The sequence below is a fragment of the Solanum pennellii genome, chromosome 12 (genome assembly GCF_001406875.1).
Source record: "Solanum pennellii chromosome 12, SPENNV200".
In the NCBI taxonomy this organism is placed as follows: domain Eukaryota; kingdom Viridiplantae; phylum Streptophyta; class Magnoliopsida; order Solanales; family Solanaceae; genus Solanum; species Solanum pennellii.
Genome location: NC_028648.1, coordinates 80,801,701 through 80,819,796, shown reverse-complemented (window position 1 = coordinate 80,819,796; position 18,096 = coordinate 80,801,701). Strand labels below are relative to the sequence as shown.

Sequence of the window (18,096 nt, the reverse complement as noted above, 5' to 3'; positions counted from 1 at the left end):
ATGAGAGAGAAAAAAAAGAATAAGATAATCTATACGTGCCCTACGATAACAAAATTATATTGACTAAGTCGACGATGATAAATTAAAGGTTAATATAAATAATGTTTAGTTTTCTCACATTAACTATAAAGGAGGAATCTAATTCTTTCGCATAGCTTATGAGAGAAGAAAAAAAGAAAATAATCTATACATACCCTGCGATAACAAAATGAATTGTGTAACAATAAATTTGATAATTATAAAACAATAATCATCACAAACATATATCGAAAAATACACACAATACAATATTCATGCAATCCCAATAAATTATTAATTTTAAATAAATACTAATTATTCTCATTTACTTGTATTTTAGATAATGTCACTTTGTCAACTATAATTATTAGCATATGGTAATACTATTTAATTTTTGTTAGTGCAAAATTATAAAATATATATATATAAAATTAAAGGATAAAAACATTAAAAATTATAAAGAAAATTAAAGTGAAAAAAAAAATAAAAAATTAATAAGATGAGGTAAATAGCCTTTTTCTGCTCCATATATTAAAGGTGGACTGCAAGTCCAACAAGTGTTCCGTCTGGTACAACTACAACAGCAGTTACTCCGTCTCCGCCAGTACCGCCGGCAGCTTTTCATCTCCGATCCTCCGGTTCACGACGGCGATATCCTTCTCTAGACATACTCAAGTGAGTTACAGTTCGTTACCCCTAATTACATTTTCCGAAATCTTCGATAGATTCATTGCTCTAGTTGTTGTTCTTTTGCTTCTGATTATTGTGGATGAGTGACATTTCGTGTGTTAATTTCCAGTGAATTTTGAGTTTCTATAAGTTTGTTGCTTGCGTTTTGATCACTTTGCTTCTGATTTTATAGCTCTTAACTGTTTTTGTTTTTGCTTCTTATTATTGTGGATGAGTGACATTTTGTGTGTTAATTTTGAGTTCCTCTAAGTTTGTTGCTTGCGTTAGATCACTTTGCTGCTGATTTTCAGGGGTTAGATTGAGGAAATTCGAGCTGATTATCTGTTTAGTAAATTGGAGATCTTCATTTTGATCTCTAATGTGTATTAAGATGCTGTTGTAGTAAATTAATGTTGTTTGAATTGAAATGGCTTACTAGCTACGAGAAGTATGAGATACGAAGTATGTGGAAGTTAATTTTTCCCTCTTAGTTTTACAATTGCAAGTATTATCCGGGAGTATTCTAGTTTTCTCTGTATATATGCCATTCGGAAACCTTGCTTGGTTCGGCATTGAATTTGAAATGTACTCAAAATGTTAGTTGTTACTTGTTAGTGTAGTGTACATGATCATTTGGTATATATTTCTAGTACAGCTTGGCAAATTACCAGTTATTCCTTTTGAAACTCGGGGGAGTGGGATTTCTGGCGTTTTCCCCTTTACGCTGCTCATATTTAGTAGTGCAACTTTGAACTGAATGTTGATCCATCTAAAAAGGAATTGATTTAAAAATAGATGATGCACTTGATCTTAATCAAAATGACTTAAAAGGTATCTGTGTCAAATTTTCTTTCTTACTACTTCTTTTCATCTGAATTTCTTTTTTGTTCCTCTTGCTTTGCCTTTCAGGAGTCCATCCAGTTTGACCTAAGATGGACCAGGTAAAGGAGTTCCTCATCTGTATCATTAGTTGCTTTCTGTTTACCTGATGCTTATATTGGAAAGTGATATTGTGGGTAATTGCAGTATGAAAAAGTTGAAAAGATTGGTGAAGGAACGTATGGCGTAGTGTACAAAGCTCGTGATCGTGTAACTAATGAAACTATTGCACTGAAGAAAATTCGGCTGGAGCAGGAAGATGAGGGTGTGCCAAGCACGGCTATTAGAGAAATCTCCCTCTTGAAAGAGATGCAGCATGGAAACATTGTGAGGTACACTGTAGCAATATGGTCTTTATTGCTACTTCTGTAAATATTACTGTATGGATGTGATTGTGATGAGAGTGGTTGAGGCTGTATTCTCTATTTGATGTGGTTATTCAATAAATGTAAAGTTGATTAGGCAGTTTATGCATGTCTAGTTCCCCTTCATATCAGTTTAAGCAGGGTCTCCAATATTACAGTTTCTTGAGTAGTAAAATATTGATTTGTTTTCTGGCACAGGCTGTTTTCCTTTTACCCCTTGTTTTGCCGTGTAAGAATTTTTGTAACTATTTATCTTCTTAAATTCTTCTATATGGCGCGCATAGTTGGGAGATGTTTTTCTTGTGCTCTGGGGACTGGGGAAGGCTCCATGGGATGTACTGGTTCTTACTTGGGAAAACTTCACCCTCTATGTCTAGCGCTTCTTCAAGTGTAATTGGGTTGCGTAAGGGCTGTTTCTGTGTAATGGATATAGACCTAAGTTTGCTACAACTTGTAGCCATATTCATAGTTACTTAGATTCAGAAAATAAAGTTCAGCATCTAAACATTTTGAATTGAAGGTATTATAGATTATGCATCTATGCATACAAGCGTGTTTCTATAGAGATGCATCTAGAGAGAAGATCCAAACACGATCTATATGTTGGATACCAATATAGAAATTCTCTTTCATAATATCGGAAAGGTATTTTTGCATTTTGTAAGATAGTTTTCTTCCTATCTGGTTACAGGTTGCAAGATGTGGTTCACAGTGAGAAGCGATTATATCTAGTGTTTGAATATCTCGACTTGGATTTGAAGAAGCATATGGACTCATGTCCAGAGTTCTCTAAGGATCCGCGTCTTGTAAAAGTGAGTAAGAACTGGATGATCCTTTGGAAGTCTGGTCTCGTTATGTGCTATCTGCTTGATGAATTTTGTAACTCTATGTGTCTTTGTGGAGGAGGAAGGGAGAGGCACTCTGACCACAGGCTTCTTGTTCATGGTCATCAATTAAGCAATCTCTCTAATTTTGCAGATGTTTTTGTATCAAATTCTTCGTGGAATTGCTTATTGTCATTCTCATAGAGTTCTTCACCGAGATCTGAAGCCTCAGAACTTGCTGATAGATAGACGTACAAACGTTCTAAAGCTTGCAGACTTTGGATTGGCTAGAGCATTCGGCATTCCTGTCAGAACTTTCACTCACGAGGTATGAACATTGTGTTTAGATCTCTGAAACTTTTATTGTGACTTCTCTTGAATCTTTACCAATTGTTTAATGCACCCTAGGACTGATGAGAAGCTAGTTATAGCAAAGCATAAACTTCTCTTACATCTGACGCACTTTTTCAGGATCTGATACATCTTCTCTATGCGATCAACTTTTTTCTCTTCGAAGTTTTTCTTTACCATTTATAGCTTTAAGTTTTCTGATAAAGATAAAGATTTTGATCAGGATTCAGGGTTTTGGTCCTATCATTTAAGATACTCTTTTATTATCTGTATTAACCAAGCAATTGGAGGAGCAAGGGTATTTCTCTAGCTTTTATTTCCTTGGGTCTTCAATAGTTGACTTTTTGTTTCAGGTGGTGACCTTATGGTACAGGGCACCAGAAATACTGCTAGGATCACGCCACTACTCTACTCCTGTTGATGTTTGGTCAGTAGGCTGCATATTTGCTGAGATGGTGAACCAGCGGCCTCTGTTTCCGGGTGACTCCGAGATTGACGAACTTTTCAAGATTTTCAGGTTTTTTAATATACGTAATTATTCTTATTGATAAAACAATGTGCATCACTAATTCTTTATGAAGACAATGTTCTTTGTGGAAGGAATATACTTTGATGATGGAAGTGTCCTCCTTATCAACACACTGCAGATCCCATTTTCATCCTTGTAACTAGCCCTTCTTAGAAAGGAATAAGCACGGAACATTCTACTGACCTCCTTTATGCATCACAGACTAAGATAATTAGAACTCAAAAATCAGGCAGAATGTAGGGGGCTGAGTGAACAGAATATAAGAGTATGGATAAGCCTCATGGTTCGGAATTCCATAACCATCCTTATGGATGGCCTATGATGTGCATTTCCTTATGGTGATACGCATATTAGTAATTTATTTTATTTACATTCCCCTCTATGAGGCTTAACAAGGTTCATATATTGGCTTTATGATGTTTATCGCCAAAATATCACTATTAACATGTTTATAACTATAAATTTCATCAAATTCTATAAAGAGAATGCTAGAGTGGGAATTATTTTTTAAAAATAGAATGCTAGAGTGAGATTTCTTGAATCATGGAATGTCAGCTTTTCGTTTCCTTCTGCGTCGTGTTTATTGAATATTTCCAATGATGAGATGATTCTCTACTTTTTCCTTCTATGAAGAGTTGTGGGTACTCCAAATGAGGATACATGGCCTGGAGTGACTTCTTTGCCTGATTTTAAATCTGCTTTTCCAAAATGGCCATCTAAGGTAATTTACGTTTTTTTTTGTTGCCCTTAGCAATTCGAATCCTTCTATACTATGAAGATAACATCCTATGAATTATATAATTGGAGCCATTTAAATTCGCAGGACTTAGGAACTGTAGTCCCTAATCTTGGTGCAGCAGGCCTTGATCTCATTGGTGTAAGTTCACATTCTAGTTAAAAATGGCATATGCATCTTATGAGCATGCAAAACAAGTTTGAATGTAGTTCCTGCTTTATGATTGTACATTTCTTTCTTATTAACCGTTTCAGAATCTGCTTCCATATACTTGTTTCAGTTTTGTTCAGTCTACGCTCTTCTGTTTACCTTCCGTTGTGCGTCCGTTTTTGTTTCCTTCTCAATTCTCCTTTTTATTTGGAGGACATTTACTGGGTGGTGGGTCATTATGGTGCAGTTTATTTTTATGGAAATAGCAATTTTCATCTTGTAAACTCGATGGATGACTTTGGTACTTCTCTTCATTTGAACTATGAGTAGGTCTTCACATGGACAATGAATAATGTTTGATGATTAGACGATACAATATTTTAGCCTTCAATCTCTCATGCTGGTATATGTGCCCCCATTACTCATCATGTCCTGGCTTATTGATGTTTCAGAAAATGCTTTACCTAGACCCCAGCAAGAGAATCACTGCCCGAAGCGCCCTTGAGCATGAGTACTTCAAGGACATTGGGTTCGTTCCATGAATCGTGGCACCTGCATCTTGAGTTCTAATGTATATTTGAGTGTGTTATCTTTAGGCTTTATTTGTCCTCTACTTCTAATTATATTTCCTCCAATGACATCCAATCAATCTGTTTACGATTCACGCTAGATGTTTGAAGATAGTTTCACTGCAATTTCCTTTGGTTTTGTATTTTATGGTTCAGACAATACTGGAAGACAGCAATCCATTCTGCTTTCTTCATTAATTTTATTTTCGGTTACATTAAGTGTCGTTGTGCATAGTTTGCTATCTGGACTTAATTTGAGTTTATTACTGGAGAGCTTTTTATCATCCAAAAAGCGTCATTCTTGAGGACACAACCTGATATATTACGCATTCTACAGATAAGGTAAAGACTATTGTCGATCTCACAAGGAGCAATACTAGGACTGATTAACTGTTAATTAGATGAAATTAACTACATGTTAAATGAGGATTTAACCCCATTAAACAGCCCAACTTTCTAACTCCATTTTAATTCGCAGTTTCGTTACAAATAACAAAGGAAAGCAACATTGTTTAAACAAGCTTTATACTTGTTGCATTACTTCTGCAAGCAGTTATTGATGGATTTTTATAAATCAAAACATAAGGTTTTGGAAAAGTTTCTTCTCCATTTAGGTTTAGCCAATACAATAGTGCAAGTGTATTAAGGCTAAAAGCAACTTGCAGCATGAAAATTAATTCAAGACTCGAATTAATACTATGAGTAGAAAAGGAGTACAAAAATTAGTTATACAACTTGACTTAACATAAATAGCAAAATCGGTGATACGTCCTCCATTGAGATTGTGACAACAACATTTCTAGTGTAATTCTGCGAGTGGAGTTTGGAACACATACCGATGCATGTATGCTTTAAAAATATCACATTGACCACTGCATCTTTGGTTTTCATGCGGTCATGCTCATCTCTTAAAGAATCCCATTGCCTGGTAGACATTATTTACAGTAACATCTGCTATGTCTGCTGCTTTTCTGGCTCCCTCTGCTAAAACTTCGTCCAAGTAACTTGAGTCGGATATGATTTCCTCATAGCGTACCTGCAAAGTGCAAACCAAAAGAACTTGTACTAAAACTGTCTTTTGAAGGAATAAAACATTGGACAGAAAACTAGGCTTGCAATCGAGATGAATCATCTTTATCCTTGCAATTGCCAGATGCGAAACAGAAATGTATCCTGTTAGAAAACCAAACACAAATAATTTCACAGGAAAAACGAAAAGGACCATCGAAGAAACTATAACCCCAAAGTGAAGTTGAAACAAAAAAAGACGTTACAGAGGAAAATGAAAAGTTAACACAAAAGAGTTGATGTGATAAGTTGATACCTAGATGCAAAATACTAGCAAGAAAGTTTATTGCTACCAAAAGGGTAGCACCAAAATTCATATACAAAGATGCAACCATCTGTATTCCCACAAAGCTATTATAAGATTATTTGATACCAGGATGGAGTGAGTGTCGCAAATTAAAGCTCAAGGACAGTTTATGTCACCCTTATATTCTAAAGTCTTCAATACTTATGTTGGAAAAAGATCAAAAAAGGAGGTATATAAAGAGATAATAGCACTAAATGCACTTTATTGCCACTCTCAAACTATATTTCTTACCAAGTTTCTAGCTCTGTGACATTGACTACACTAAGAAGTAGGTTACTAGTTCACGCACTCGTGATTCTCCAGTATAAGCATGCGGATGCATTTTAGCTGAATTTCCAACTAGATCTAAAACAAATATATCATGGACACATCAACTACACAAGCACAACTAACGCAAAGCTATCAGGAAGCATCACATGCGAAAGAAGAAACCTGGATAGGGTGTAGATGATCAACTAAAGCATCTGTAAGCACAATTTTGAATGTTCCCCAATTCATATCTCTGCATTCTTCTGCAACCTCCTGCAACATCAAGTCTTTGAGATTTAACTTCTCCATTATTGCTTGGACAATGTAATATAGAGGAACCGATTTTGCACCCTCAAACTCAACCACCCAAAAAAGAGAGAAATTTACCTATTTCATGACACATTTTGCCAGACCTTTAATGTGGAAGTTCCTTTTAGACTTAAAAATTAAATTGATAGCAATAAAATAAAAATAATTGAAGTTGTTTATGTAGAATGAGGAGGAAGAATTTTTTTTACAGTACCCAGTTTGATTATTCAAAGAAGGGTCAAAGACTTTAGTATCATGTAGAACTCAAATGAAGGAATTTGGAAATACACAGCTTAGGTTTTCCCTCAAGCTATTGATAATTTAAACAGTGGAGAACATTGATAGAATGTCTGCATTGGTTGAGGTAATGTCTCTGCCTCTAATGGATTTCTCAAGATTTCAGAATTGTTAGAACGTTGCAGAATAGAAATTCTCAAGATTTCATGTTATTCATTTCTGCCTCCTGACAGATTTTGACAGCCATAAATTTACGTTCAAGAAAAGTTGTCAGAGAAAAGCATCTGGTGGACATTTTGGAAGGAGAGGAACTCTAGATGCTTCGAAGATACAAGCTATTTACTTTATTCTTTTGGATTTTGGTGCAAATCTGATCCTTGTAAGAAGAATGAGGATGTTCTATTCATCTTATCATGTTATTCGTTTCTGCCTCTCTGATGGATTTTGACAGCCATAATAAATAGACGTTCAAGAAAATTTGTCAGAGAAGCATCTGGTGGACAATTTGGAAGGAGAGGAACTCTAGATGCTTTGAAGACACAAGCTATTTACAGAATTCTTCTTTTTGGATTTTAATGCAAATCTGATCCTTTTAAGAAGGGATGTCCTAAACATCTTTTTGGATTCCAGCATTTTTATGCTGATGATTACTTATATATAAAAAATGTTACCTTGATCCAAAAAAAAAAAAAATTGACTCTCTCAATTGTATGCATCACATAAAATGGGACCAAGGCAGTGGCTTGATTTCCCAATACCTTAGGTTGTAATTAACAGCACAAGGAACTGTAAGAAAGAACCACAGAATAAACTGTGCAAACATAAGTTACAGTTACATGCTAAAGTTAACCTGTCACCCATTAACGAAGAGGCATACATACTATTGGTGAAAAAAAAAACACAGAAGGGTAATGTACACAAATTATTAGCATTGAATATGAGGTGATTCACCTGCTTGGTCTTGCCTGAAACTAGCTGATAAATGGAAAGAAGATTGTTACATTCAGGTCTTTCTGCATTGTCAAACTCCAAGCTGTGTATTGGAAAATAAAACAACAGAAGAAATTATAACTCAGCACAAGAAAGTAGTCATTGAGAAATTATTTAATGTTGGATGTAATTCACGTGCCTTGTCACGGTCTAAGCCTTTAGAGAAGCTTTTTCTTTTAGAAATTATAAGTAGGACATTAAAGTGTCAATGGAAAAGACAAAATAATATTCTGCAAACATCCACACCGGGAGTGATTGGTTGCTTACCCGGGAAACGCATCAGTCTTGCACCGTTTTATTTTATTTGCTATTACCTAAGAAAAGAACAAAAAATCCCACATTACGCGTTAAATAGGTCTAATGTTCAACATACAACAATTACCCCAACAAAACTTTATTTTGGTATCGAAAGGTCATCGCCGCGAAAGATTCATTAAAAAAATGCCTACAACTTCACATTTCATACCTAGAACCTCTACTCAATGGAAATGACACAAGTATTGAATTTGAATTTAAACTGTTATTGTTTAATATAAAAGAATGGACGTCAGATTTTTTCTCAAAAAAAGAGATAATTATTTATTTATTTTTGGTTTCTTAAGGTTAAAATTGAAGATACGCTTTGTTGGGATGAAAGGAAGTGTTGTTTAATATATTACCATTAATAAAATACGGTTAGACTTACCTTTTTAGAAGATATATATTAATTTAGGACAAAGTTGGATATTCAACCAAAGACAAATAATCCTAAACAAATCTTAGTCCAATTGCTTAGCTATTAATAAAGCCACTACAACCCACGTTCCCAACCACTGTGGACCTGTAATGCCTCCGCATGCAAAAGGCTGGACATTTGGAGCACAGGCAACATAACACATCGGCAAGACATTGCTTAAACTGAGAATGGATATGAATCTGAATTTACTAGCATGTTCAGAAAAATGAACCTTGCACTTAACTCAACTGCAACAGCTAGCTTTTTTAAGTTGAGTAAACGCCTAAACAATGTGAACCTCTAACGTGTCCACATGCCTGAGGCTGACTATTTGGAGCACATGCAACATAACAACTAGGCATGACATTGTTTTAACAAAGAATATTTATGATTCTAGCTTTAATACCTTGTTTAGGAAAATGAACCTTGGACTTAACTCCAACTGCTAGCTTTTCAGATTGAGTTAGCTTTGTTGACACTAGACCCTGAAATCCACTAATGCTCTAGACATTCTAATCGTAATTCTCAGATATGTTAATCCGAAACCAATAATTGGATTGTGGAATAAACTAAATATAAACAAAGAGAGAAAAAGAGAATTGAAAAGTATTTATGATGAACTTCTAGATGGAATTGCAGATACCCAAAGACGAGAAGCTGCAAACTTGTCTTTTTCTCTTTCCTTCTTACAATGGCACATCCAGAATATGACTAGTCTATTCAAGTTTTTATTATCATGTTCAAATGCATCAACCCACATTTGAAAGGGAAATACATAAAGAATGCTGAAAACAATAAGCAGATGACCCAAAAAAATTACTTACATCTTTTGAATCTAGCAAATTGATTCTCGACTGATCAGATGGTGCTGACTTTGACATCTGTCGAACACACTTCATTAAAAAAATATATAGGAAAGATGCACAAATTTATCAATGAAACTGAGACAAATATGACAAAGGCTTTAGGCAGTAACTATCGCAAGATGAAGATCAATTTTCTTAGATGGGGAGGAATTACTTAGTCTCCAAGAGAGGTTCACACCATACTTTCACATTGGCTATGCCAAGGTCCACTCATGTAAGGGTTTTGTCTCACAGAATGCCTTAACAGTTTCAGTCTTTGAAATGTCACAAAACTATCTTAAAAGTGAAGTTGGGAAGTAGAATGGTGTTGCAACTTGTATGTAGATTCAAATCCTTCCTCTCCCGTTTGTACATTGTGGACTACATTTCCAGAAAAAGTGTTATCAAGTTGACAGATGCAAAAATTTCTAACAATAACATTATAACATGTTCTCTTGGGAAATGCTACCACTCCTTTCGTGGTAGGATTATCCCAAAAACATTCTTGGCTGTAGGTCAAATGGCGTAGGATGGGTATACAGCACATGACAAAACCCAACTAGTTTCGCATTGAGGCGCTGTTATAGTTGCTGCTGCAGGTCAAGTAGAATCAAATCAAATACATACGTTTGTACTAGAATGGTAGTTTACTGTCTATATATAATTTCTCATCAGGAGAGCGATAGGCCTGTTTGAAGAGCAAGCTTGAAAATAAATGGAGAGGTCACAGAATTCACCATTAGCAGGATACTATAAAGTGAAGTGCGTGAAACTCTATGTACATTTGTCATTTGTTATATATGAAAAGACTTTTCTCATCCGCATTTCACTGAAATTTAATCATTTAAGAGTTCAGTTACTGAAATTCAATTGCCTTGCTGTATATTTGTGCAGCTACAACTTTTAAGCTTCTAAGAAAGAGTCCGTGCAGGAGAAGAAAAGAAAGAAAAGAAGTTGTTTGAACTTAAGAGATTGCAAACCTTGGAAAGGCCATCAGTAAGGGACATGATTCGAGCCCCAGTGGGTGGAATAAGGGGTTCAGGAACCTACATTGACAAAATCATACTGACAAGTGTTTTCACCTATACAAATAATAATGTACAGAAGTGAAGGGTATCAACCAGACAACAGTTGAGAATCCACCTTGAAGAGTGCACCACCTCTCCTGTTACAGAGAAATGACAAAGTGATTTTCTTTTGACAAGTTGAAACAGAATCAGCTACTTCCTAGTAACCAAGAAAAGAAGGGACACAAAAAAGTCAAACAACAAAAGGCAAGTATACAATCAAATATATGTATTTAGAGCAAAACGTGACAACCTTATGACTTACCCTCCCAGCTTCTTCCACTTCCTTCCTCCATATAAATAGTTCACACGCTCAGCCAGCTCTCTTGTCAACTCCAGATGTTGCTTCTGATCCTCTCCGACAGGGACAAGATCAGACTGCAAGAAAGATACTCAAATACATCAGATCCACACATATTTACACACTTTCAAGATTACAGTTGGTGACAAATTGTGGTGGGGACTGCAGTGGCATTAGCAAGCTCCGCCAAGGATACCTCAAGATATTATGATAATCTAAATACTGAATGCAACAAATCAAGATTCTTCTTCATGAAAAATAAATCCGAGGCATATCAACTAGGGTTAGTGAAATATGGAGATGGGTAACACCTGATACAGAAGAATATCAGCAGCCATTAGCACAGGATAGGTTAAAAGAGCAACACCCACATTTTCATCCCCCTGCATAGAGAAGAAATGTATTAAAAAAACAACCGGTAGAGACACTAAAAAACAGTCGGGTACAACATAGAGCTAAAGGTTTTAATATAAGAAATGTATTAAAAAAAAAAAGCAGACTTAGGATGTTTCTGTAACAGATGGGGACAAACCCAGCAACCAACCGTCTGGACGTCGTCAAGATAAAAGGTTCATTCAATTTTTTGGTTCCAATTTCAGGCAGTAATTATATTCACCAGCTATTTCAACAATTCAAATAAGTCTAGACGCCTGAAATGAGATAAGTAAGAACCCCGAAGCATACATACATGTTTCTTCTCGAGATAGGGGAGTCCAAAGGCATACCCATTAAAAGCATGCTTATATATTTCAAGCTTTCATATGATAGTAGGTATGCATACTGGGTCATGGGACTTAAAATTGGTCCTCTCAATGAAGTTAGGATCTTCAAATCAAAATGATGTTTGATTAATGTTGTTTGTAGGAAATAGTAAAGAAATACCAAAACTGATCTTGACTACTAACTGCACACAATAGAGGAAGTGATCTATAGAACAGAAAGGATGACCGGTAACTAAATAGGTGTGTAAACAAGCAAGATTTTATGCAGCATTAAAGGTCATAAGTTCAAGAGGCAAGCAGCAAACACATGTTGAGCAAAAGTGTAATCTGCAGCTAAAAGTAAGAACTATATTCACCTGAACACATTTATGTTGAGCCCAATGACATCAATGGCACTTAGAAAGGTAGTCAGAGAAAAATAAATGAATTATCTTTTGCCACTTATAGAAGTTCTTCCCAGGTTTTATATTCACACTTGATATCAAATCTACCTACTATTAGCTTATCCAAAACATCCTTTGGTTGAGTTCATACTTATAGCACCTTTTACATATGAAGCATCAAATTACAGTTTACGAGATGATAAGTTTAAAATAGAACTCCTTCAAAAAGATTTGATGAGTCAAATATGTATAGGTTGCCTAATCCTAAAAGACAGAAATTGAGATATTGAAAGATTGACACTCTATGGAGACAGGGCTGCATACAGCAACAACGCACCGCCTTCCGTGACTTCTCTTTAAATTGAATCATTCTATTGAGCCAACCAATAGGTGTTGCAGAACTCAAAAGCCACATCAACTCTACATGAGCACGAACATGAGACTGCACAAAGACTGAAGCCTGAAACCAAAGTTGCAGTGATCAGAATGCAAGGGATATTGCTACAATGTAATATATATGTTAGAGAAGACAAATAGTAGACCTTAGAAGGATCTACACCACATGCTAGATAAATAGCAGCTGTATCCCTTGTTGCCTTTAGCAATTGTTGTGCTTCATATTGCAAAGTTATCTGGAAACATCTGAAACAATATTACCTTCACCGAGGAGGAGGAATTCTTCAAGAATGAAACAAAAAGAGTTCTTTAATTTTTGGGAATTTCTCCAGATGGGATAAGCCTCAAACATAAAGTGAAAGAGAAGACCGAAGGACAAAGGGTATCATAGCACTATTACTTGATAATGCAAGTTCATATATATATTCCATAAAATGTAAAATGGCATGAGAAAATTGCAAAGAAACGACATATGATTAGGGAATAGTCTGTAAATTTGAAAAATACCGCATGAAGGTCCACAATGAAGAAGAATGTCTCATATGTATCCTGAAAAGAGAAAACTCGTCGGTGAAAAAGTAATTGTGTAATACAAATCCGTATTGAAATTTCTGAAAAGAAAATATAATAATGTGAGAAATAGAAAAGAATTTAATAGCAAAGCTCTTTTCTTTTACATGTAAAATGATAGTAAATCTCTTCACACGTCTTATATGTTACACAGACTGTAATTTCCAATCAACTGAGTACTAGAATTATGGGATTTCCAGAATTCCTTTCTTTTTAAAAATGTCATTTACTATCAACTGAATACTAGCATTAAAGGGATTCCAGAATTTCTTTTAAAATAGGCCATTTAATTGAGTATTCAAATAATTAGAAAGAACCCAAACAAAAACAGGAACCATTAACATGTATGTGTTATAACATCCACTGTTTCCTCATCAATCTGTGTTAGCAATTGGGTTCACTATTCCATTCGAAAAACCAACTGAGGCAACAACATAATGCAGTGAAAACCAAAGACATCAGCAGATATTCGATTCATAAGGAGTTGATAAACATGCTAGCAAGTAAGTTCGAATCCTGAAACGTTGCCCATCAGACCTTGATGGGCAATCCACAGTAACATATAGCAAAAAGATGTTGAAAAATGAAGACTAAGAGGTGTGGATTTGACAATATTCATTCAACAAAGTTTTCCTGGCTGATACTGGCCTCCATTGTGAAATGAGTATCAGTGAAATGAAAACCAAAGTAGTCATAGAAATTTGGAAGTCTTAGATTCATGATATATAAATTTCCAATATGGGTGTACGTGAATTTGACCACACCAAGACAAATCTACAAACATATTTTAACACAAGAAGTTCTAGGGTAAAAGCTAAAAGCGGAAAACTCAATCACCATTCAACATGGTACATTAGTAGGACGCACTTGCACCTTAGCTTCAGATTGCAAAACATAACATCAATATGATATTCAGAAACTACATAAGAAGAGAGCAACAAAAACAAAGAATCTCAATTGCTAGGAGTATGTTGTAACTAAGTTAAAACTTCTATTACATAGAGTCTTTCCCCACGGGAAGTATAAGAAAATACAAAGAAGCCAACCTGCAATCGTATCCAGTTCTTTATGGCACCAAGGTAGTTCCCCAGATGTATCGATCCAGTAGGCTGAACACCGGAGACTATTCTCTTCCTGTAAATTAAAAAAAAAGAACAACATTCTAATCACGAAAATCATTAACTATCATGGTGATCTGAACTTTCAAACAACCAGCGAGTGTGTAGCACTTTGCATAAATGCCTTTTTGAGAATCACCCTAGAGAGGTTCATATGATGCCTCATGGTACCATAAACCACAAGCATCATATTTCTCCATATATTGAGGCATGATTAAAATAACAAAAGCTTCTACTTTCCGAAGTACTGATATATGGAACCACATAATATGGGCATAAAGTGCAAGAAGAGTTAAAGTTGAAAATTAGACATAAATCATACAACTATACTGTAAAAGTTGCGTGATTACTTAATTATTACTCTTGTAAAACACAAGCTTTTAGCATTCTGGAACAGCATAATCATTAAGATTTGGAACCAATCACTGATTGTCGTGGATTCATTATACTCTCTAGTTCAAAATGCCGAAGACCATTCCAGGACTGCTGTGAATGCTGAATTGAGGGGGAAATCAATTGTTATGAATTTATCGTTCATTAACAATGACACAAATCAACTTAAAATCACCTAGAAGTAACAAATCAACCTTGAAACTGAACTTCCCAAACATTAAAGTCAAGCTGGATAAACAAGTCAAGCAGTGCAGAATAAATGATTAAACACACTAATTTGACAATTCCCACATGAATCAAGAGTTTGTACAAATTAATCAACAAGCCCATAATTAGCAAGCTGTCAGACTGAAACGCTTGAAGAAAGCAATGAAATATCTGAGTTTTTTGTCCAATTAAAAAATTTATCTCTCAGTTGCATTACACAATATGGCAAGTAAATCACAATTGATTAATTGAATCAACATTTCCTTCAACAATCAGGCTATCAAATCAAAATGCTTGAAGAAAGCAATGACATATCTGTGTTTTTTGTCCAATAAATCTCGGTTTCGAGTTTCATACTTGAACTATCACCAAATATTCATCGGAACATACTACAACTATCAGTTGTTCCTTTTTTTCTACCTGAACAATGATGATATTTCAAGTAGTAAAGGAAACAACTGATATCTAACGTGTGTTTCCATAAACACAATTCAAGTATGAAACTCGAAAAAACAGTATACTTCATGTGTGCTTTTGCCTATCAACTCTTGATATTTCTCAGTTTGCATTATACAAACTGGCAAGTAAATCACAATCGAGTATCATTCACTAATTCATATGTACAAAACAAATCCAGTTTACATAATTCGAGCTGAGCAGTAAAGGCAACAACTGATAGTTAAAGTGTGTTTCCATAAACACAATCCAGAACTCGAAAAAACGGTATACTTCATGTGTGCTTTTGTCTATCAACTCTTGATATTTCTCAGTTTGCATTACATAAACTGGAAAGTGAATCACAATTGAGTATCATTCACTAATTCATATGTACAAAACAAATCCAGTTTACATAATTCGAGCTGCATTACCTTACAGGACTTGAAGAAGACTCGGAGTTCACAGGTTCAGATACCGCTACACTACTGCAAAAGCACCAGAAATCTCCACCGGCTTGTTGACGAATCATCCGTGTTCTTCTCAAGTATCCACCAATACTTAATCCGCTAGACCTGCTAAATACAAACAAATCGAAACAAAATTGAAGATAATCAATGGATAAACTGAAAATCAACAGAGAATGAGAGTGAGAGAGAGAGAGATGAATACGTTGAAGAGACGAAACGAGGAGCAGAACAGGTGACCACACTGAAATGCGAGAGAAGAGAACAACCCATTGGTGCAAAGCTATATGGATGAGAAGCTGAGACTGAACAATAAAGAGGGAAAAGATGAAATTGAGGAATAAAGAGAAAATTATACTAAATAACTTTAATTAGAAAAAGCTGAGTAGGCATAAAAGTACTATATTATTTCTTTCGTTTAATTTTGTTTGTCTATTATTTTAAAAATATAATTTATTTCATACATTATTTTTAAAATATCAATAAAAGATAAATAATTTATTTTTTAATATGTTGTTGAAAACTTGAAAAATCTTTTTCAGATACCTAAATAGAACAGCTGAAAATGAAAGGCATAAAACGTATTCATTAAATGCGACTTATGAGTAAAATTTCGTGATATTTTATTAATTATTGAAATTACTATATTACTCCTTCTGTTTAAGCATAAAATGCATTCAATGAATACGATTTATGAGTAAAATTTGTGTCTTCTTGTTAATTTACCATATTACCCCTTCCGTTTAGGCATAAAACTCATTTAGTGAATACGATTTATGAATAAAATTTTGTGTCTTCTTATTGATTATTGAAATTACTATATTATCTCATTCGTTTATGCATAAAGCGCATTCACTAAGTGCAATTTATGAGTAAATTATGTCTCTTCTTATTAGTTGTTGAAATTACTATATTATCCCTTCTGTGTAGGCATAAAACGCATTTGGTGGATGTGATTTATGAATAAAATTTTGTGTCATCTTATTAATTATTGAAACTACTATATTATCCTTCTCATTTTGGCATAAAACGCGTTCCTTTAGTGCGATTTATGAGTAAATTTTGTGTCTTCTTATTAATTATTGAAATTACCATATTGCCCCTTCTGTTTAAGCATACAACGCATTCAATAGATGTGATTTATGAGTAAAATTTGTGTCTTCTTATCAATTATTGAAATAAACATATTACCCTTTCCGTTTAGGCGTAAAAACGCTTTTAGTGAATGAGATTTATGAGTAAATTTTTGTGTCAAAAATTGAGAAAATGTCTCCCTTTAATTGACGATTATCAAAAAAATCATTCTTATTAATTATTGAAATTACTATATTACCCTTCTGATTTTGGCATAAAACGCATTCCTTGAGTGCGATTGATGAGTAAATTTTGTGTCTTCTTATTAATTATTGAAATTACCATATTGCCCCTTCCGTTTAAGCATAAAACACATTCAATAGATGTGATTTATGAGTAAAATTTGTGTCTTCTTATCAATTATTGAAATAAACATATTACCCTTTCCGTTTAGGCGTAAAAACGATTTTAGTGAATGCAATTTATAAGTAAAATTTTGTGTCTTCTTATTAATAATTGAAATTACTATATTACCCTTCTCATTTTGGCATAAAACGCGTTCCTTGAGTGCGATTGATGAGTAAATTTTGTTTTTCTTATTTATTGTTGGAGTTACGATATTTTCCTTTTCGTTTAGGCATAAAACGTATTCAACGAATGTGATTTATAAGTAAATTTTGCGTTTTCTTATTAATTATTAAAATTAATATATTATCCCTTCCTTTAGACATAAAACACAATTAGTGAATGCAATTTATCATCAAAAAATTATTTTTTCTTATTAATTGTGAAAAATGACTATATTATCCCTTCCGTTTGGGCATAAAACACTTTCAACGAATGCAATTTATGAATAATTTTTTTGTGTCTTCTTATTAATTATTGAAATTACTATATTACCCCTTTCGTTTATGCATAAAAAGCATTCATTGAGTGCGATTTATGAGTAAATTTTTTTTATCTTATAAGGGTATATATGTGTCAAAGTATAACGAGAGTAGTATATTTAACCCAAAAGTATAACGAGAAGGGTATATTTAGTCCAAAAGCATAACGAAAGGTGTATTTAAGTCATTTCCAATAGTATAGGGGTATATTTTACTTTTTACCGTTTCTTATAAAGTGGGATCCGAATAGGATAAAGTGTACATAT

General features: G+C 34.3%; 2 protein-coding genes across 3 annotated transcripts; one reads left to right on the top strand and one right to left on the bottom strand.

The window, feature by feature from the left end:
* The first annotated feature begins 526 nt into the window (after positions 1 to 526).
* Positions 527 to 5,309, top strand: LOC107007603 (cell division control protein 2 homolog A-like). Its single transcript, XM_015206286.2, has 9 exons — positions 527 to 693; positions 1,597 to 1,628; positions 1,714 to 1,898; positions 2,623 to 2,743; positions 2,910 to 3,083; positions 3,460 to 3,623; positions 4,269 to 4,356; positions 4,459 to 4,512; positions 4,974 to 5,309. Exons 2-9 carry the CDS (start codon positions 1,620 to 1,622, stop codon positions 5,061 to 5,063), a joined length of 885 nt encoding a protein of 294 aa, XP_015061772.1. The 5' UTR covers positions 527 to 693; positions 1,597 to 1,619; the 3' UTR covers positions 5,064 to 5,309.
* Positions 5,310 to 5,677: 368 nt separating this feature from the next.
* Positions 5,678 to 16,227, bottom strand: LOC107007434 (tryptophan--tRNA ligase, chloroplastic/mitochondrial). 2 transcript variants are annotated; one of them, XM_015206057.2, is made up of 15 exons: positions 16,075 to 16,227; positions 15,837 to 15,980; positions 14,296 to 14,383; positions 13,187 to 13,228; positions 12,826 to 12,915; positions 12,621 to 12,743; positions 11,490 to 11,561; positions 11,143 to 11,255; positions 10,954 to 10,975; positions 10,791 to 10,856; positions 9,790 to 9,846; positions 8,518 to 8,564; positions 8,212 to 8,293; positions 6,898 to 6,987; positions 5,678 to 6,126 (listed from the first exon to the last, which is right to left on the bottom strand). In XM_015206057.2, the coding sequence occupies exons 1-15, from the start codon at positions 16,140 to 16,142 to the stop codon at positions 5,992 to 5,994; spliced, it is 1,239 nt and encodes a 412-aa protein (XP_015061543.1). In that variant the 5' UTR covers positions 16,143 to 16,227; the 3' UTR covers positions 5,678 to 5,991. The 2 variants fall into 2 exon arrangements, with proteins under 2 accessions (XP_015061543.1, XP_015061544.1); XM_015206058.2 differs by having other exon boundaries at positions 15,837 to 15,977; positions 16,075 to 16,222.
* Positions 16,228 to 18,096: the final 1,869 nt, after the last annotated feature.

What these genes read in the sequence shown, in the direction of transcription:
- LOC107007434 (XM_015206057.2), bottom strand. Translation starts at nt 16,142, where the DNA reads ATGGGTTGTTCTCTTCTCTCGCATTTCAGTGTGGTCACCTGTTCTGCT. An exon ending in AGAACTGGATACGATTGCAG is followed by an intron (nt 13,229 to 14,295) that starts GTTGGCTTCTTT and finishes TTCTCTTTTCAG; the next exon opens with GATACATATGAGACATTCTT. An exon ending in TTTCAGGCAAGACCAAGCAG is followed by an intron (nt 6,988 to 8,211) that starts GTGAATCACCTC and finishes TTGATGTTGCAG; the next exon opens with GAGGTTGCAGAAGAATGCAG.
- LOC107007603 (XM_015206286.2), top strand. An exon ending in GAACTTTTCAAGATTTTCAG is followed by an intron (nt 3,624 to 4,268) that starts GTTTTTTAATAT and finishes CCTTCTATGAAG; the next exon opens with AGTTGTGGGTACTCCAAATG. An exon ending in CAGGCCTTGATCTCATTGGT is followed by an intron (nt 4,513 to 4,973) that starts GTAAGTTCACAT and finishes TTGATGTTTCAG; the next exon opens with AAAATGCTTTACCTAGACCC.